The sequence below is a fragment of the Hypanus sabinus genome, chromosome 18, assembly GCF_030144855.1.
Source record: "Hypanus sabinus isolate sHypSab1 chromosome 18, sHypSab1.hap1, whole genome shotgun sequence".
Classification (NCBI taxonomy): Eukaryota; Metazoa; Chordata; class Chondrichthyes; order Myliobatiformes; family Dasyatidae; genus Hypanus; species Hypanus sabinus.
This window is the reverse complement of record NC_082723.1, coordinates 19347187-19369069: the sequence shown is the minus strand read 5'-3', so window position 1 is coordinate 19369069 and position 21883 is coordinate 19347187. Positions and strand designations below refer to the sequence as shown.

Below are 21883 nucleotides of genomic sequence, written 5' to 3'. Positions count from 1 at the left end.
GTGATTCAACAGTCTGTTGCTGATTAGAGGTTATGCCACTTACAGCAAAACCCTTGAGGAACTTTGAAAGTAGTGTAATTATGTGCCTTGCTGATGTTTCTTTACAAGGTTAGAAGCATAAATAGAGATGAGCACAATTTCTAGATTTTAGATCTTGAATTCTTGTGCACTGTTCTTTAGTATAGCCGTAGAGATCTACTGGAACTCACAAACTTTGTTTTAAGAAAAGCAAGTACGATGTAAGAAAAAAATGTGCCTAATTTTGATAGCAGTGAATCTGCTTTTGGTTAAAGAGTGGTCAGAGCTCAAGGTCAAAAGACTTTATATAAATTGATTGAAGTGCATTGATAATTGACGTCTATACAAGCTATTCAGAAAGGTGATTTATTTGCTTTATATAAATATATATGTGTACATGTATGTCTGTGTATACTATTTTATTTAACTGAATAGTTATGTACACTATAATATTAAGGGCAGCCTGAGACTCCTTTGCTTGATGCTCAGCTGAATGTAATCCAATTGCTTGTGAAACTCAGGTATAAGGTGTAAGATAATAGCTATTATCAGTCTGCAACAAGTCTGCAATAATTGTTTGAAATTGCAATTGCAGTATTTAAAAGGTCTTTAGAAAGGTACTTGGATAGTAAAAGTATGGAGGTGATTGGGCCTAATGCAGGTAAGTGTGATTAGCATAGATAGGATGAGCTGAGTCATTTCTGTGATACATGATTCTATAATTTTATGAAGACATACATATGTAAGATTAGCTTCTATTTCCTTTTACTCCATTATAAATTCTCCTATATGTTTATTAGGGGCTACATTTGTCCTCTCTAGCCTTTTCACTTTTGTATATGTACAAAAGCTCGTATAGTCGGTTTTTATGTTTTTCACTAAATCTTGTTCTTAAATGAATTTCTTGGGCATCTTTCACAGGATTCTAAAACATTTCAGTTCTCAGGCTTACTGCTTTTTGGCAAGCTTATAACTCTATTCCTTTGATTTAATACTCCCTCAGCCCATGGTTGGGCCACTTTTTCAGTTGTATTGTTGTGCCTTAATTGAATGCGTATTTGTTACAAATTATGAATAATTTCCGTAAAACTTGAATATTTACTCCTGTTTATTTAGATACCTTCTTGAAATTGCTGAGCAATTGAATAGAAACTGTTATCTACCGCTTTACAGTTGTAACAATAACATTAGGAAAGTTTTGGGCACTATTTGTGTTGAATCTAACAGTAGTTGACAACTGTTTCTGAGCATGAAAGATGGTCTTATCCTAATTAATTCTTCAAAGTAATAAGGATATATAATCAGAGCATTTACCTTGGTATCAATAAGGTAACTAAATAAAGAGCTATTTGTAGACTTCTGTGCATTCAACGAAATGGTAATCAGTGGGAGCATATGCCCTCACAAGCAGATCCACAAGGCAACGTGGATTTCACCAGATCATCGAACAGAAAACCAGATCGACCATATCTGTATCAGTAAGGAGTTCAGAAGATCCATGCAGGATGTCAGAGTCCTTTGAGGTGCAGACGTGGCATCAGATCATCATCTTGTTATTGGTAAGCTTCAGCTTCAGCTCAAATTTAAAAGGAATTATGCCGCCACAAGCAAAGCAAAAAGCTATGCAACACCATTTCTGAAGGACCGGGGAAAAGACAACAATTCAACTTAGTATTGCAGAACAGATTTCAAGCCTTGGAGAACTTAAATGAAGAACCAAGTGTGGAGGGGATCTGGGAACAAGCCAAAGATGTCTGGACCTGCACATGTGAAGAAGTCCGCCAACACAAACCATGGATTTCTGCTGAAACACTTAGAAAAATAGAGCTAAAAAAAGCAAAAAAGGATGCACTGAACAAAAGCAAAGCAAGAGCATTAAAGACCGTTACACAGATAAACTATACAGAAGCAAATAAGAAAGTAAAAGCAAGCATCAGAATGGACAAAAGAAACTATATTGAAGACCCAGCAAAAGAAGCAGAGCAGGAAGCATCAAAAGGGAACATGAAAGGACTATTCAACACAACCAAGAAACTCTCTGGCAAATTTCAACCCGAGGAAAGACCAATTAAGGATAAAGAAGGACAAGTTCTGACAGGTGTTGAGGATCAGACCCAAAGATGGGCTGAACACTTTGAACAGCTTCTAAACAGACCATCACCACCAAAACCACCTGTCATCCCACAAGCAGAGAACAACCTAGAGATAGACTGTGGCATTCCTACCAAAGAGGAGATCAGAATGGCAATCAAGCTCCTAAAGGATGGTAAAGCTGCAGGACCTGATGGTATACCTCCAGGGGCGCTCAACAGCAGCATAGACATATCTATTGAAATGATGCACAACATCATAAAAAATGTCTGGGAAGCAGAAGAAGTACCCAAGAACTGGAGAATAGAACATCTAGTTAAAATCCCTAAGAAAGGAGATCTCCAGGGATGCAAAAACTACAGACGGATAATGTTGCTTTCAGTGCCAGGGAGAGTTCTGAGTAGAATCATTTTAGAGAGATTGAAAAATGCAGTGAGTGAGAAGCTTAGAGATGAACAAGCAGGATTTCAACAAAGCAGGTCTTGCACTGATCAGATTGCAACTCTTAGGATCATCATTTAACAGTTGTTGGAATGGAACACATCACTGTACATTAATTTTGTAGATTATGAAAAAAACATTTGACAGCCTGGACAGAGAGACCTTGTGGAAACTAAAAAGGCACCTTGGGATTCCAGAAAAGTTAACTAACTTGGTAAAGAAGATCTATGAAGATATGGAATGCAGAGTAATCCATGTAGGTCAGTTCCAAGGTGAACACTGGGGTATGACAGGGATACTTACTGTCCCCTTTTCTCTTCCTGCTAGCGGTGGACTGGATTATGAAGCAAACAACAGATGGCAAGAAGAATGGAATACAGTGGACATTGTTCAGACAGCTGGATGATCTTGACTTTGCTGATGATTTGGCACTTCTCACACAGCCATGCTCAAATGCAAGAGAAAACAGATCTTCTAAACTCCACATCGCAGAAATTAGGGCTACACATCTGTGTAGGGAAAACAAAATTACTAAAAGTAAATGCAGGAAACAACACAGTTATCCTAAGAAATGCCCCTCTAGAAGAAGTTGAGTCATTTGTCTATCTGGGAAGCATTGTCAACAAGAAAGGAGGTACTGATGAGGATGTAAAGACCAGGATCCAAAAAGCCAGAGGAGCCTTTATTATACTACATACAGTTTGGACGGCAAAAGAACTAACATTAAGCACCAAAATGTGAATCTTTGACTCAAATGTCAAATCTGTCCTCCTATATGGCTCTGAAACTTGGAGACTAACATCATAAGTAATCAGAAAAATCCAGACCTTCATCAACAAATGCCTACATCAGATTTTGGGGCTAACATGGACAGACTATGAGAACAATACAGAATTATGGCAAAGAACCAACCAGACACCAATTAAGGCAGAGATCAAGAGAATGAAGTGGTGCTGGATAGGACACACGTTGAGGAAGCCCCCAAACAATATCACCAGACAAGCTCTCACATGGAATCCTCAGGGCAAGTGAAATCGAGGTAGGCCTATGTCCACATGGAGGAGAGAAGTGTTAACTGACACCAGGAGAGTGGGAATGACATGGTCATAGCTGGAGAGATATGCACAAGACTGGTTGATCTGGAAAGATGTTGTTGATGGCCTATGCTCACTTGTGAGTTGAAAGGCAGGAGAAGAAGAAAACAGGTCTACAGCAGATGCAATTTCATTAGTTCTTCACTGAACCCTGAAACATCTGGACAGCAAAGATGCATACATCAGGATGCTCTTTATTGGCATTCATTACTGTCATCACCTCAACACCTATCATAAGCTTCAAGACCTTGGCCTCAATAACTCCTTGTGCAATCAGATCCTTGATTTCCTCACTTGCAGACCCCAGTCAGTTCGGATTGGCAACAACATCTCCTCCACAATCTACATCAGCACAGGTGCACCACAGGGCTGTGTGCTTAGCTCCCTACTCTACTCACTTTACACCTATAGATGTGTGGCTAAGCATAGCTCCAGCACCATATTCAAGTTTGCTGATGACACCACTCTTGTGGGTCATATCAAAAGTGGTGATGAATCAGCATACAGGAGGGAGATTGAAAATTTGGCTAAGTGGTGTCATAACAACAACCTCTCTGTCAATGACAGCAAGACCAAGGAACTTACTGTGGACTTCAGGAGAGGGGAAACCAGATGTCCATGGGTCAATCCTCATCAGAGGAACAGAGGTGGAGAGGGTTAGCAACTTTAAATTCCTGGTTGTTACTATTTCAGAGCACCTGTCCTGGAACCAGTATGTAAATGCAATTGTGAAGAAAGCACAGCAGTGCCTCTACTTCCTCAGGAGTTTGTGGAGATTTGGCATGACATCAAAAACTTTGACAAACCTCTATAGCTCTGTAGTGGAATGTGCCTTGATTGGCTGCATCACTGCCTGGTTTGGAAACAATAATGCCTCCGAATGGAAAATCCTACAAAAGGTAGTGGATTCGGCCCAATACATCACAGATAAAGCCTCCCAAACCACTGAGCACATCTACATGAAACACTATTGTAGGAAAGCGGCATATAACATCAGAGATCCTCATCACCCAGGCCATGCTCTTTTCTCACTACTGCCATCAAGTAAAAGGTACAAGAGTCTCAGAACACCAAGTTCAAGAGCAGTTGCTGCCTTTCAATCATCAGCCAATTCAACAAAAGGAGATAACTACACACATTTGCCCATCCATTAAGATGTCGCCACAATCAATAATCTCACTTTAAGGACTCTTTATCTTGTTATGTCATGTTCTCATTATTTATTATTATTTATTTATATTTGCATTTGCACAGTTTGTTATCTTCAGCATTCTAGTTGATATTTCATTGACCCTGCTTTAGTTCCTATTCCATACAGTTGCTGAGTATGCCCACAGGAAAATGAATCTCAAGGTTGTATGTGGTGACATATATGACAGACAGACATACTTTATTGATCCTGAGGGAAATTGGGTTTTGTTACAGCCGCACCAATCAAGAATAGTGAAGAAATATAGCAATATAAAACCATAAATAATTAAACAATAATAAGTTAATCATGCCAAGTGGAAATAAGTCCAGGACCAGCCTATTTGCTCAGGGTGTCTGACACTCCGAGGGAGGAGTTGTAAAGTTTGATGGCCACAGGTAGGAATGACTTCCTATGACGCTCAGTGTTACATCTCAGTGGAATGAGTCTCTGGCTGAATGTACTCCTGTGCCTAACCAGTACATCATGGAGTGGATGGGAGTCATTGTCCAAGATGGCATGCAACTTGGACAGCATCCTCTTTTCAGACACCACCATCAGAGAGTCCAGTTCCACCCCCACAACATCACTGGCCTTACGAATGAGTGTGTTGATTCTGTTGGTGTCTGCTACCCTCAGCCTGCTGCCCCAGCACACAACAGCAAACATGATAGCACTGGTCACCACAGCCTCATAGAATATCCTCAGCATTGTCCGGCAGTCTCCTCTGGAAATAGAGACGGGAAATACTCCTCAGGAAATATGTACTGTTATAATAAAATTTTACTTTGAACTTTTGTACAGTTTATTCATTATTCTCCTTTCCTGCACTGTTGCATTCATTCATTCTGTCCTTCTGACTTACCTAACTTACCCAGCCTTTCTTTTCCAACTATTCCTCTTTAGAGTGTTTTAATAATCGATAAATTCATTTCTATTTGTCTTCCAGCCATACAAAACATTGTCCCAAGCCATCCAACCATTGTGAGCTGCTAACCATTCCTTCAACTCACCCCACACAACAATTTTGTTTTGGAAAAAGATCTCTGTTTTGACTGTAGTTCTGTGCATAAATAGTTGTCTTTGGCCCACAGTTTTATTATGTGCCTTTTATATATTTTCCTTGAATCCCTCAGCCTCCATATATCTTTTGTATAAACAAATCCCACAAATCTCACTATTACGACTAAGTGTTTAGAACATAACATAGATCATAGAAGAAAACAGCACAGGAACAGGCCATTCGGCCCATAGTACTGTGCTGACTCATTTTACTTCCTTAGTCTATAATAGGTATCCAAATTTGCTACCATACATCCCAAAGCCTTATAAATTTAAATGTCTTTATATTAACCCATCAGAATTCTCTTCTCTAAAGATTTTGTAAAAGTAACTTATTTTATTTTGTTTTGAGTCCACTCCGGCTGCTATCTTTTTAATTTTAATGCATTTCTTTATAAAATCTAATCATGGTAAACATTCTGAGACACTTGACAATACGATTTGCTCCTTAATCAGGAAGACCAGAAGAGTATGCAGTCTTGTACTATTTCCAGTAAGTATATCAGATTTATTATTACTAAGCGCACTATATCCTTGATTATTTTATGCATAAAATCATTTCTCTAGCGAATGAACGTGCATATGGCAGCTACCCCATTATTTATTTATTTGTTTGTTTATTCATGATATGACATTTGAAAAAGAGCTGAGTTATAACTGCATGCAGAGTTTGCCAATCAATTCATCCTCTTTTTAAATTATTTAATGTATACTGTTGGTACTTATGCTACAAGTACATAGTGATGGTTGATTGTGTGATGAATAGATTGAAGCTTACCCCACACACATTAAAATGATTCTTTTTACAGTCCTGAGATAGGGCAAGAGGAGAAATAATATATTTTTAAATTTTAAATGGTTCACTAAAATGAAGTAACATTCCTGGAACAAGCCTACTGAGGTCACAATTTTATCATGTGTATAAGAATTTCTTCAGCCATTTTGTGGATGGTCCATGTTCTAGCCTAACCGTGTGACAGCTGTAATGTTTGCCAATCCTAGGCCCCACATAGACCCTTGTTAGTCTGCCATTCAGCAAGTTCAGCCTACTGGATACAAACCAGGTAAGCACAAGACCCAAGTAGCAAGTCAACATACACAAAATGTTGGAGGAACTCAGTAGGCTAGGTAGCTTCTATGGGAAGAGTAAACTGTTGACGTTTCAGGCCAAGATCCTTCTTCTGGACTGAAAAAGGGGAGAAGTTAGAGTAAGAAAGAGGGGAAGAAGTACAAGGAGGCAGGTGATAGGTGGCACCCGGAGAGGGAGAAGGGGTTAAGTAAAGTAATATTAAATTTCAGACCACCTTTCCTTTACATTTTAATACTTACCTGGGTAAAAGAAACAGTGAAAATCACAGTTATCATAACTTACAGAAACCCTTATTTAGTGAAAGACTTTGAACTCACAAAACTTAATTAAAATGTTTGTGTATTCTGAAAGTACTCAATGACCAACTACAGGCAAATTTGAATGGTAAATAAATTAATATAGACTTTCTGCAGTTCTAAGCGAATAACAACCAAAGCAATAACATTCATAAAGTAATTCATAAAGTCTTTCCTAAATGTAATATTCAACAAACTTTAATACAGAGCCACAAAGTAATGTAGGTACAGCAGAATAAAAGATTTGTTGAAGAGGCAGGTCTTGAGGGGCATCTTAAAGAAGAAAAGAAAAGCAGAAAGGAAATTTCTGAGCTTAGGCTTGGCAGCTGAAATTACAGTTGCCAGTGGTAGAGTAATTTAAATCTAAAATGTTTAAACTACAGAAAAGGAAATGTAGAGATGTCTTAGAGGATTGTAGAGCTAAAAATATTACGAAAATGGGAAGAGGTTATATCATTGTGAGATTTAAAAACAGAAATAAGAATTTTAAAATCAAGCAGAATTATTTTGCGCATGTTAACCAATCTGTGGTGATCTGGCAAAAGAAACTTTATGCTTGAATGGACTACATATACCTGATCTATGAAATAACCTTGTTGAGAGAAACTTGCCTTTGTAACATTGTTTATTTTGTAACCTAGACTACTATAATTTAATCATTTTCTTTAATTAGAGTGATTTTTTACTAAGGCTTACCAACCAATTAAAACCAGGAATACTAAAAATCAAGACAGGTCTATTTTAACGTTTATTGAATACATTATGGTACCATTATTAGTCTTTCCAATGAAATTGCTAGATTTCACTTTGTAAACTATGGAATGTAAGTAATTGCAGTAAGCGAATCAAATTTAATTTCATTCAGCAGTGACACATTGTGTAAGCTTTCTGTTAATGCTGTAAGTTTAATGATTTCAAGTGCCTTCTGAAAATCCACAGCACATCTGAATTCTAAGCACCCATATAATGGGGAAAATCCAGGGTTTAGACAATCGGCATAATACCACATTATTCTGCACATAACCTACAAATCCTTCAACAGTTTTGTTGGATCAATATGAGTAAATTATTTAGATTAAGATACAAGATACTCCCTACAATTATGTAAAACATGGAACAGTACAGTACAGGAACAAGCCTTCAGCCCACAATGTTCTGTCAAATTAATTAAATTAGTAGTCAAATGCTCAATTAAATGAATATCTTCTGCTTACACAATATCCATATCCTTACATTTTCTGCACATTCATGTGTCTATCTAAGAGCCCCTTGAGCTCCTCTACCATATTTGCCTCCACCACCACCCCACGTAATGCATTCCAGGCACCCACCATTTCCTGTGTAAAAAATTTTGCCCAGTTCATCATCTTTAAATTTACCCCCTCACCGTAACTGTATGCCTTCTGGTATTAGGCATTTCAAACCAGGGAAAAAAATTCTGGCTGTCCATTCTATCTATCCCTCTTATTATCTTATAAATCTATACCAGATCTCCTCTCAGCCTCCGCTGCTGCACAGAAAAACAACTCAAGTTTGTCTCGCTGCTCTAATCCAAACAGCATGCTGGTAAACCTCTTCTGCACCCTCTCCAAGGCCCCTCTGCTCATTAACACTGTTAATAGTCCTACCATTAACATTATACTGTTCCCTTACATTTGATCTCCAAAGTGCAACATTTCACATTATGCCAGATTAAACTCCACCTGCCATTTCTTTGCCCATATCTGCAACTGATCTATATCCTATTACATCCTTGCATGGCAATTGTCTGTAAGCAAACAAATCTCAAGGTTGTATAATTTATATATTATTTCATAATGAATGTACTGTGAATACTTTGAAAACTGAGTAAAACAAATGACTACTTCCAAAAGCACACTGAAAAGATACAACCTGTAAACAAAGCTATTTCAAAAATTAGGGACTATGAAGATGAGCTACATCTTATCCACAGCATTGCATGTCTGAAGTATAAGAATAAATTTTATTTTCCGTAGAACTTTGCTAATCTCTGGTGACAAACTAAATCTTTTCAAACTCCTAATGAAATAGAGCTGCTGGAATGCCTTCTTTGTAATTGCATCAATAAGTTCAGCCCAGGATAGACCTTCACAGATGTTGACAGCCAAGAACTTGGTTGTTCACACTTTCCACTATCGATCCCTAGATGAGAACTGGAGTGCGTTTTCTTGACTTCCCCTTCCTGAAGTCCACAATCAATTCTCACCAACATTGGGTGCAAGGTTGTTATGAAGAAAGCTTTTCCACCAAGAAAGAAATGATAAGGCAGCTGATAGTGCTGAAATGGAACTTGGGATATGACATAAAACTAATGAAAGGGAATTTTTGAACTGATATCAAGTAGTTCTCAACAGAACATCCAATCGATAATTAAAATATATAGAAAGTCTACTTATAACTATACTGCATTTTAACACAATTAAACATTCCAAGGCACTTTTCATGTGCATTATCAGCAAAGAACTGATACTGCATCATATGAAATGATAAAGGGATAGGTGATCCAGACGGAGGAGTTCGAAAGGTACAAATAACAGCTGGATACTGCACCGATGAAGGAATGATCAAACTGGGTGGGGGAGGTAAATATGGCTGTAGCAGGGGGATAACAGAGATTTTATGAATTGTAGGAAAACAAAAGTAGCATTATTGAGACAAAAATTCTGGAATTATTTAAGTAGCAATTGTGTTTTACAAGGGACTCAAAATTTACTAAGAAATTGGATGATTTCTTATCCCAAAGTGGATGGCATCATCCACAATTTTTAAGTGATCATTACAAAAGTAAAACCTTATGAATAAATTAAGACATTTCAAATTTGTTACAATGTAGTAAGGTGTTTATTATTGATCATTTGGATCTCTCTCTAAAACACTGCAGTGTGTTATGAGCGACAAGTATTCTGTTTGCGGACCTACTGCAGTGAAATAGAGTAGCGCTTGAGGCTCAACGGGTTATAGATACTAAATAGACTTTACATTCTAAAAGGCCTTTACTCTATGTTCTCTGTAATTGTGGAATTCAGAGAAAACAAATCAATTGCACTCTATCAGCTGCAACTACTCCTGCCCAAAGATCACCTGAGCATGTGTAATTCTGTTGAATAGATGATCTGGAATGAAAATTAAATGTTTTCTGAAAGCTAAATCACACAATGTGCTGTAAGAACTCAACAGATCAGTTGGCACATATGGAGAGGAATAAATACTTAACATTTTGAGCCATGATAGTAAATCTACAACTTTTCTTTCCAAATATTTTTTTCACTGAAATTGAATTATGTAATATATAAGAATGCATACTGCACAATCCAACTTTAGCATTAGTCTCTTGTTTACACATCAAAAAATGGAAACTTGCAAACTTGGAGCACAATTAAAAATTAAAAAATTCTTTTAATGCTCTCTACCTTATTTGACTACACTAGATAATGCAAAAGTGATTTGCTAATTTGCAAATAAAAATAAAAGCTAACTAGCATTTCACTGAAATCTTTCGTATCTCATTCACTTGAATACCAGATAATTAATTAATTATTGTTCAGATTGTTTATATTTATGTTGATGTTAGTTTTATTGTCAGAGGAATTAATTTTGTTACATTGTTTATGTATTTAAAATACCACGGAGAGCTTATGTTGGATGCATCTAAAATCAAGTTACCTCATGATATGAGTGAGAACAAATGGAAAAATGATATGTTGATAGATTTGGGCAGAGTAGGGTTATAAGCAGCCCAGGGAGGTAGTTGAGGCTTCCTCACTAGATATATTTAAGAAACAGTTAGAAAGGTTTTTACATAGTAAGGGAATTAAGGGTGATGGGGAAAAGGCAGGTAGATGGAGCTGAGTTTACGGACATCAGCCATGATCTTATTGAATGGCGGGACAGGCTTGATAGTCCGGATGGCCTACCCATACTCTTATTTCTTACTTTCTTATCTACTGAATGTTCTTGAATATTCTATGAAATTCTAAGAAAACAGTTATTTGTGGCACAATGAATGGTGACATAAGCATATTTCTGTGCCTGCTTCCTACCTCACCTGATAGTGTTTTCCCAAGAAAAAACATTTAAAAAATAAAAAAATACACACACACATATATTTGTAATACATAGACAATAGGTTCAGAAGTAGACCATTCGGCCCTTTGAGCCTGCACCGCCATTTTGAGATCATGGCTGATCATCTACTATCCATACCCAGTTCCTGCCTTGTCCCCATATCCCTTGATTCCCCTATCCATAAGATACCTATCTAGCTCCTTCTTGAAAGCATCCAGAGAATTGGCCTCCACTGCCTTCCGAGGCAGTGCATTCCAGACCTCCACAACTCTCTGGGAGAAGAAGTTTTTCCTTAACTCTGTCCTAAATGACCTACCCCTTATTCTCAAATCATGCCCTCTAGTACTGGACTCTCCCAGCATCTGGAACATATTTCCTGCCTCTATCTTGTCCAATCCCTTAATAATCTTATATGTTGCAATCAGATCCCCTCTCTATCTTCTTAATTCCAGCATGTACAAGCCCAGTCTCTCTAACCTCTCTGCGTAAGACAGTCCAGACATCCCAGGAATTAACCTTGTGAATCTACGCTGCACTTCCTCTACAGCTAGGATGTCCTTCCTTAACCCTGGAGACCAAAACTGTACACACTACTCCAGGTGTGGCCTCACCAGGGCCCTGTACAAATGCAAGAGGATTTCCTTGCTCTTGTACTCAATTCCCTTTGTAATAAAGGCCAACATTCCATTAGCCTTCTTCACTGCCTGCTGCACTTGCTCATTCACCTTCAGTGACTGATGAACAAGGACTCTGAGATCTCTTTGTATTTCTCCCTTACCTAACTTTACACCATTCAGATAATAATCTGCCTTCCTATTCTTACTCCCAAAGTGGATAACCTCACACTTATTCACATTAAACGTCATCTGCCAAGTATCTGCCCACTCACCCAGCTTATCCAAGTCACCCTGAATTCTCCTAACATCCTCATCACATGTCACACTGCCACCCAGCTTAGTATCATCAGCAAACTTGCTGATGTTATTCTCAATGCCTTCATCTAAATCGTTGACGTAAATCATAAACAGCTGTGGTCCCAATACCGAGCCCTGTGGCACCCCACTAGTCACCACCTGTCATTCCGAGAAACACCTGTTCACCGCTACCCTTTGCTTCCTATCTGCCAAAATTTTCTATCCATGTCAATGTCTTCCCCCCAATGCCATGAGCTTTGATTTTACCCAGCAATCTCCTATGTGGGACCTTATCAAATGCCTCCTGAAAATCGAGGTACACTACATCCACTGGATCTCCCTTGTCTAACTTCCTGGTTACATCCTCAAAAAACCCCAATAGATTAGTCAAGCATGATTTACCCTTGGTAAATCCATGCTGGCTCGGCCCGATCCTATCACTGCTATCTAGATATACCACTATTTCATCTTTAATAATGGACTCTAGCATCTTCCCCATTACTGATGTTAGGCTAACAGGTCGATAGTTCTCTGTTTTCTCCCTCCCTCCTTTCTTAAAAAGTGGGATAACATTAGCCATTCTCCAATCCTCAGGAACTGATCCTGAATCTAAGGAACATTGGAAAATGATTACCAATGCATCCGCAATTTCCAGGGCCACCTCCTTTAGTACCCTAGGATGCAGACCACCTGGACCTGAGGATTTGTCAGCCTTCAGTCCCATCAGTCTACTCATCACCATTTCCTTCCGAATGTCAATCCGTTTCATTTCCTCTGTTACCCTATGTCCTTGGCCCATCCATACATCTGGGAGATTGCTTGTGTCTTCCTTAGTGAAGACAGATCTAAAGTACTTATTAAACTCTTCTGCCATTTCTCTGTTTCCCATAACAATTTCACCCAATTCATTCTTCAAGGTCCCAACATCGTTCTTAACTATCTTCTTTCTTTTCACGTACCTAAAAAAGCTTTTGCTATCCTCCTTTATATTCCTGGCTAGCTTGCGTTCATACCTCATTTTTTCTCCCCATATTGCCTTTTTAGTTAAGTTCTGTTGTTCCTTAAAAATTTCCCAATCATCTGTCCTCCCACTCACCTTAGCTCTGTCATACTTCCTTTTTTTAATGCTATGCAATCTCTGACTTCCTTTGTCAACCACTGTGGCCCCTTTCCCCTCTTTGAATCCTTCCTTCTCCGGGGGATGAACTGATTTTGCACCTTGTGCATTATTCCCAAGAATACCTGCCATTGCTGTTCCACTGTCTTTTCTGCTAGGATATCCGTCCAGTTAACTTTGGCCAGTTCCTCCCTCATGGCTCCATAGTCTCCTTTGTTCAACTGCAACACTGACACCTCAGAGCTGCCCTTATCCTTCTCAAATTGCAGATAAAACTTATCATATTATGAGGACATATCATCTGAGGACATTTATTCTGGAACACAAGTTTTCCCCATCAGCTAATATTGCTATAATTTTTAGCTTTTTATAGACTGTGGTGTGCCTGTAAAAGTCTTCTGTGTCTTGGATTTCATAATTCCAAATATTCTATTACAGCCTGAGCTCAACTGAAAAGTTATTTGATTCGCAATTCTCAGTGAAGGAAACATTCAAGAATGTACCGACATTAATTCAGGCTAGAGACTAACGTATTGAAAATCAGATTTTCAAAAAATTCAGCGGCTTTTGAATAGAATTTGCATTAAAAAGTTTAGCACATGAAGTGCTATTTGGGCCACATAGTCTGTGTCAGTATTCATGCTTCAAAAGATTCCTTATTGACTACAACCTACCAATAGGTTACCGAGAGGGGAATTGGCCAAAATAGATTGGAAGGGGACACTGGCAAGGATGACAGCAGAACAGCAATGGCTGAAGTTCTGGGGTCCAATTCAGAAGGCTCAGGACAGATACATCCCAAGATGAAGGAGTATTCTAAAGAGAGGATAAAACAAGTGTGGCTAACAAGGGAAGTCAAAGACACCATTAAAAGGAAATGAGAAGGGATATAATATAGCAAAAGTTAGTGTAAGGTAAGAGTATTGCAAAGCTTTTAAAATCCAACAGAAGGCAACTCAAAAAACCATAAGGAGAGAAAAGATGAAATATGAGGGTAAGCTAGACAGTAATATAAAAGAGGATATCAAATGGTTTTTCAGATATATGAAGAGTAAAAGAGAAGTGAGACTGTATATCAGACAGCTGGACAATGATGCTGAGAGGCAGTATTGAAGGACAAAGTAATGGTGGATGAACTTAATAAGTATTTTGTGTCAGTCTTCACTGTGGAAAACACTAGTAGTATGACAGAAATATGAGAGTGTCAGGGGGCAAGTGAGTGTAGTTGCTATTACTAAGGACCATAAGACCATATCACTATAAGATATAGGAGCAGAATTAGACCATTTGACCCATCAAGTCTGCTCTACCTTTCAATCATGGCTGATCTTTTTCCCTTCCTCAGCCCCTCTCACAGGACTCTTCCCGGTAACCTTTGATGCCATGACCAATCAAGAACCTATCAAGCTCTGCCTTAAATACACCCAATGACCTGGCTGCCACAGCTGCCTGTGGTAATAAATTCCACAAATACAACACCCTCTGGCTAAAGAAACTTCTCTGCATCTTTGTTTTAAATGGACACCCCTCTATCCCTCTTGTACCATGGGAAACATCCTTTCCACATCTAGGATTTTTAAGATTTGAAAGGTTTCAATGAGATTCCCTCCTCATCCTTCCAAATTCCAGTGAGAACAGACGCAAAGCTATCAAATGTTCCTTGTATAATAACCCTTTTCATTCCCAGAATCATCCTGTGAACCTCCTCTGAACACTCTCCAATACCAGCACATCTCTCCTTAGATGAGGAGCCCAAAAATTGTTCACAATACTCAAGATGAGGCCTCTCCAGTGCCTCATAAAGCCTCAACATCATATCTTTGCTCTTGTATTGTAGACCTCTTGAAGTAAATGCATTTGCCTTCCTCACCACCAATTCTACCTGCAAGTTAACCTTTAGAGTGTTCTGCACAAGGACTCCCAAGTCCCTTTGCATCTCAGATTTTTGGATTTTCTCCCAGTTTAGAAAATAGTCTGCACATTTATTTCTACTACTAAAGTGCATGACCATGCATTTTCCAACATTGTATTTCATTTCCCATTCTCTTGCCCATTCTCCTAATCTGTCTAAGTCCTTCTGCAGCCGATCTGTTTCCTCAACACCTGCCCCTCCACCAATCTTTGTATCATCTGAAAACTTGGCAACAAAACCATCTATTCCATCATCTAAATCATTGATATACAGCATAAGAAGCGGTCCTAACACCAACCCCTGTGGAACACCACTAATCACTGGCAACCAACCAGAAAAGGATCCTTTTATGCCCACTCACTGCTCCTACCAGTCAACCAATGCTCTAACCATTCCAGTAACTTGCATATAATACCATGGGCTCTAAACTTGGTAAGCAGTCTCATGTATGGCACCTTGTCAAAGGCCTTCTGAAAATCCAAATATACAACATCCCCTGCATTGCCTTTAGCTGTCCTACTTGTAATCTCCTCAAAGAATTCCCTCAGGTTTGTTTAGCAAGATTTTCCCTGAGGGAAACCATGCGGACTTTGTCCTATCTTGTCCTGTGTCACCAAGTACTCAATAACAGAATTCTTAACAGAATCAGAATCAGGTTTATTATCACTGGCATGTGATGTGAAATTTGTTAACTTAACAGCAGCAGTTCAATGCAATACATAATATAGAAGAAAAAAATAAACTAAAAATAATAATAATAAATGAATAAGTAAATCAATTACAGTATATGTATATTGAATATATTTTTAAAATGTGCAAAAAAGAGAAATACGTTATATTAAAAAAAGTAATGTAGTGTCCAAGGGTTCAATGTCCATTTAGGAATCTGATGGCAGAGGGGAAGAAGCTGTTCCTGAATCGCTGAATGTGTGCCTTCAGTCTTATGTACCTCCTACCTGATGGTAGCAGTGAGAAAAGTGCATGCCCTGGGTGCTGGAGGTCCTTAAGAATGGATGCTGCCTTTCTGAGACACCGCTCCCTGAAGCCGTCCTGGGTACTTTGTAGGCTGGTACCCAAGATGGAGCTGACTAGATTTATGACCCTCTGCTGCTTCTTTCAGTCCTGTGCAGTAGTCCCCCCCCCCCCATACCAGACAGTGATGCAGCTTGTCAGAATACTCTCCATGGTACATCGAAAAGATTTTGAGTGTATTTGTTGACATACCAAATCTCTTCAAACTCCTAATAACGTATAGCTGCTGTCTTACCTCTTTATAACTATATCAATATATTGGGACCAGGTTAGATCCTCAGAGATCTTGACACCCAGGAACTTGAAACTGCTCACTCTCTCCACTTCTGATCCCTCTATGAGGATTGGTATGTGTTCCTTCGTCTTACCCTTCCTGAAGTTCACAATCAGCTCTTTCGTCTTAATGACGTTGAGCGCTAGGTTGTTGCTGCGGCACCATTCCACTAGTTGGCATATCTCACTCCTGTACACCCTCTTGTCACCACCTGAGATTCTACCAACAATGGTTGTAATGTCAGCAAATTTATAGATGGCACTTGAGCTATGCTTAGTCACACAGTCATGTGTATAGACAGAGTAGAGCAGTGGGCTAAGCACACACCCCTGAGGTGCGCCCGGTGTTGATCGTCTCACCAATTCGCACAGATTGTGATCTTCCAGTTAAGAAGTTTAGGATCCAATTGCAGAGGGAGGTACAGAGGCCCAGGTTCTGCAACTTTTCAATCAGGAGTGTGGGAATGATGGTATTAAATGCTGAGCTATAGTCGATGAACAGCATCCTGACATAGGTGTTTGACTCCAACATCTTCCCAACCACTGAGCTCTTAAAGAGTGGAGTGACATTTGCAAATTTCCAGTCCTCTGGCACCATGCCAGAGTCCAATGATTTTTGAAAGATCATTATTAATGCCTCCACAATCACTACCACTACCTCTTTCAGAAGGAGAAGGAGCTTGGGAAGCTGAAAGGTAGGTAAGTCACCTGGACCAGATGGACTACACCCAGGGTTTTGAAAGAGACAGCTGAATACATTGCGGAGGCATTGTGGAGAGATTGTGAAGAATCACTAGATTCTGGGATGGTTCAGGAGAACAGGAAAATTGCAAATGGTATTCCACTCTTTAATAAGGAGGGGAGGCAGAAAAAAGATTATAGGCCAGTTAGCCTGATTTCAGTGGTTGTGAAGATTTTGGAGTCCATTATTAAGGATGAGATTTCACGGTACTTGGAGGCATATGGTAAAATAGGCCAAAGTCAGCTGATTTCCTTAAGAGAATATATTGCCTGATATATCTGTTGGAAGTGTTTGAGGAAATAGCAGGCAGGATAGACAAGGGAGAGTTGGTGGATGTTATTTACTTGGATTTTCAGAAGGCCTTTAACAAGGTACCACACATGAGACTGCTTAACAAGATAAGATCCCATGGTATTACAGGAAAAATACCGGCCTGGATAGAAGATTGGCTGACTGGCAGGAGGCAAAGTGTGGGAATATAGAGGAGCTTTAGGCTGCTGGAGACTAGTGGCTTCTTTTAGCATTATATGTTAATGACTTTGATGATGGAATTGACTTTGTGGCCAAGTTTGCGGATGATACAAAAGGTAGTATTGAGAAAGCAGGGAGTCTGCAGAAGGACTTAGATAAATTGGGAGAATGTGCAAAGAAGTGGCAGATGGAATATAGTGTAGGGAACTGTATGGTCATGCATTTTGGTAGAAGGAATAAAGGTGAAGACTATTTTCTAAAGGGAGAAAATTCAAAAATCAGAGGTGCAAAGGGACTTGAGAGCCCTTGTTCGTTGGTGATAAGAAAGGCAAATGCAATGTTCGCATTCATTTTGATAGGACTAGAATATAACAGCGAGGATGTAATCCTAAGGCAGGATAGACTGCACTTGGAGTATTGTGAGCAGTTTTGCACCCGTTTTCTACAGAAAGATGTGCTGGTATTGTGTTGGGTTCAGAAGTGGTTCATAAGAATGATTCTAGGAATAAAAAGATTAACACACTAGAGGTGTTTAATGATTTTGGACCTGTACTTGCTGGAGTTTAGAAGAGATAGGAAGGACAGTTGAAACTTATCAAATATTGAAAGGCCTAGAAAGAGTGGATGTGAAGAGGATGTTTCCTACAGTGTGTGAGTCTAGGACCAGAGGGCAGAGCCTCAGAATAGAAGGACATCCATGTAGAATGGAGATAAGGAATTTCTTTAGCCACAGAGTGGTGAATCTGTGGAATTCATTGCAATGGACAGCTGTAGAGACCAAGTCATTACGTATATTTAAAATGGAGTTTGATGGGTTCTTGATTAATCAGGGTGTCAAACATTAAGGAGAGAATACAGGAGAATGGGGTTGAAAGGGGTAATAAATTAGATATAATAGAATGTGGAGCAGACTTAATGGGCCAAATGGCCTAATTCTGCTCCTATGTCTTATGGTCTAATATTTCCTGTTTATATTAATTATAAGGAAAGACCAAGTATGCAAATTTTTATACTTGTTAATGATGGATTATGCTCAGTGGGGAACTGAAATAGAAATTTTAGTTTATGAGAGAGAAAAACTATAATAACTCTCAGTTAAATAACTCTTGGTAATTATGTCCAACTTTCAAATAGCATAAACTTTGGCAAATCCCTTTTATGTATTCTACATTTTACCATATTGAAATACGGAACTAATAAAACAAAATTTTAAGACTGTTCCAAATTTTATTTTCCCACTATTTCATTATCGAGTACAATATTGCAAAAGACATTGCATTACCAATTACAAATAAAATTTTGACAAAAAATGATTCTATCACATGTTGGACAGCATCTAATTTAAGCTGTTGCACTGGTGCCACCATGTGGAAAATAAAGAACCTACAGTTTAAGTAGAACTTCCTGTGACAAAGTACAAAATTGGGTGACCCTAATTTGTAAATTATTACGTTACTGTCATATAATGAATTGTAAAATTACTTTCAAACTATAACAACTAACATTCAGACAGTCTGCCGGTAAATGGAAATTGCCAAAGTTAAAATCAATTGCATATACTCTGTTATTAATTTCATTTTACTTTTCTCTTGTCAAATAAATGAATAAAATCCATTCTTCATTGGAGGGAATGGTGTATTCTGGGCCTTAATGCTTTACTGATATTCTTTTGTGGACAGGCACAAAAAAAGTAACACATTTATGACATTAGTCATAATTTTCTATTTCTGATTGTCAGTTTTTTTTTTCTCATTTTCCCCCTCTTACTACCTCGTCAGACCTTTTGATGTGTTGCCCTCTAGTTCTTTGATCAACTGGACAGTTATTGTGGGTGAGTCCTGACAGGTGAGTGTCAACACACTATTCTTCCAGTGACTGGTATAGCCACGTCCCATCCTGCTCTTGCCCCTTGTACACACACATTAATTATCAGACAGGGCTGTAGCACAGATAATGTCCCTTTGAAAGTGGGCTACTGCAGCATTCAAATGTTTGCCCAATCAAAATTAGCATAGGAGGTGAGAGATCAGAAAGATCATTCCCCATGCTGTATTTAAACTGATCCATATAGTGGGAATAAACTGATCCAAGCTGAATAACTTTGAGATTTCTACTTCCATTTGTGGATGATGGAGTTTTTTTTTTGTAAAATTTCTGAGTAAAACTTACAAGTCAACAACAGACATTTTTGTTAATATTCATCTTAAATAGAATCTGAAACAACATTGCAATTTTTCTTCATATCAAGTCTTCACATGAGCTATCTGCAGCTAACATTTGGCTAATTGCTATCAATTAGAATGACATAACACTCTAGAGTGTTATACAACATCTTTCACACCAGATGCTTTCATCAGAAGTAGAACTTCTGTTTATTTAAAAGATCCTATGATGTTTAATGAAGAATGAGGGAACTTTCCTCATCCCAAGCCACCATTAATTTCTTAAACAATGACACTAAGACAAATTCTACGTTCATGTATCTTATTGCCAACTGTAGAATTTAGCCGTGGCAATTGACTGTAATGACACCTTCCATGACAATATTCTCAAAAGCACACCATTGCCTGTGAAGTTTTTCTTGGATCTCTTCAGCTCTTGAAAGAATTCAATGAGACTCCAAGATACGGAAAGGGATTTTAGGGTAGATGCCAACAAGCTGCTCCTCCTTCCATTTAGTCTGAAAAGTCAAGATAATGAGCTGGCTGTTGAAGATAAAGATGAGAAGAAATTTTTTTATGCTGACGATTGCAAAACTTTAAAATTTTGTATCTCAAGGGGGACGTGAATGCTTTGGTAAGAAAATTCAAGGCTAAGGCTGATAGATTTTTGGACACAAAGTGAATGTGAGCATAGTCCAAGTCAATAAGGCACAGGATCAGATATGATTTCAAAGAATGGTGGAGCAGGCTTTAAATACCCACATGTCTAACTCTGGCTACGATTTCAATGTTCTTATATAATGTAAGTGCTTCCCTTTTCCCTGTTGAAAAGAAATAGTCTTGCAATTTAAAAATTAATTGAGCATTTAATACTTACTGTTTGGAACTGAAAAATGTTGACTTCTACACAGCAGCTAATATTAAAAATCACTGTTTACATAGGAATTCTATGATCAAATTTTTATATTTTCTAAGATCCACAGGTGAGATTTAATGGCATGATATATAGTATATGGGTAAAAGTACGCCCTATGAATTAAATATTTAATTATCAATTAAGAGATTTTTTTTTTAGCCAAGGATAAACAAGCTTAGTATACATACTATCTATAATCAAATACACAGAAGTTGTATCCATGCTTACATAATTTTAATAGTTTTTAGTGAAGTCTGTAGAACGTCATTTCTATTGTTAATTACATTAATCTTCTGCATAATTGGAGAATAATGATATTCCTCTGTTCATCCATCCTTTACTAAAAACTTCAGTAATTCATTCATTACTTTATAAATAATAAACTATAGAATAAATTAGGGCTCTTCCATATTTTAATCCTCCCCAAATCACCATACTTGTTAAATCTTTTCCAAGAATCTATGTGCATAATCTACAAACTTTGAGTCACAAATTTGCCTTTTTACTGTATTCCTTGGATTTTTAAACAAAAACGAAACAATAGCGGATCTTGCATTTTCTTTTGCCTCAGCTAGCAGGATTGTGAATCCTCAAGACCTTACCTTTATTAAAAGAGGATTAATCAACATGGAATCTCTGATCTCCCCAACACGATCTGTTTCCGACCATGATGAAGCAGGTAACATCGCTGTGTCAGACATATACTATTCTTCAATGGTGATGAACTCTGGATTCGCACTTTCCCTGGGTTTGGCTGGATTACTGACCAAATGAGGGGCAAGCACACGACAAATGTTGTCAGATGCCGGCTGGGTAAGTGAACCGGGGAAAGAAAAAAAAAGATCTGTGAGCTATTGGTAATATATCAAAATATTCCAACTGTCCAATTACAATTAGGCAGGTCATTAAACAGATTTAGTTAAAATAGTCGTAAATGAAATAATAATTGAACAAACAAGATTGCACTTTCATAACTA

At 38.2% G+C, this 21883-nt stretch overlaps 1 protein-coding gene across 1 annotated transcript in view; it reads right to left on the bottom strand.

The window, feature by feature from the left end:
- The window catches only part of cfap77 (cilia and flagella associated protein 77), a 135085-nt gene that overhangs the window by 112971 nt on the left and 231 nt on the right, over positions 1 to 21883 (bottom strand). The window contains exon 2 of the mRNA XM_059993790.1: positions 21509 to 21715. Coding sequence (XP_059849773.1) covers positions 21509 to 21607 — 99 coding nt within the window. The 5' untranslated portion in view covers positions 21608 to 21715. The remainder of the gene's footprint in view (positions 1 to 21508; positions 21716 to 21883) is intronic.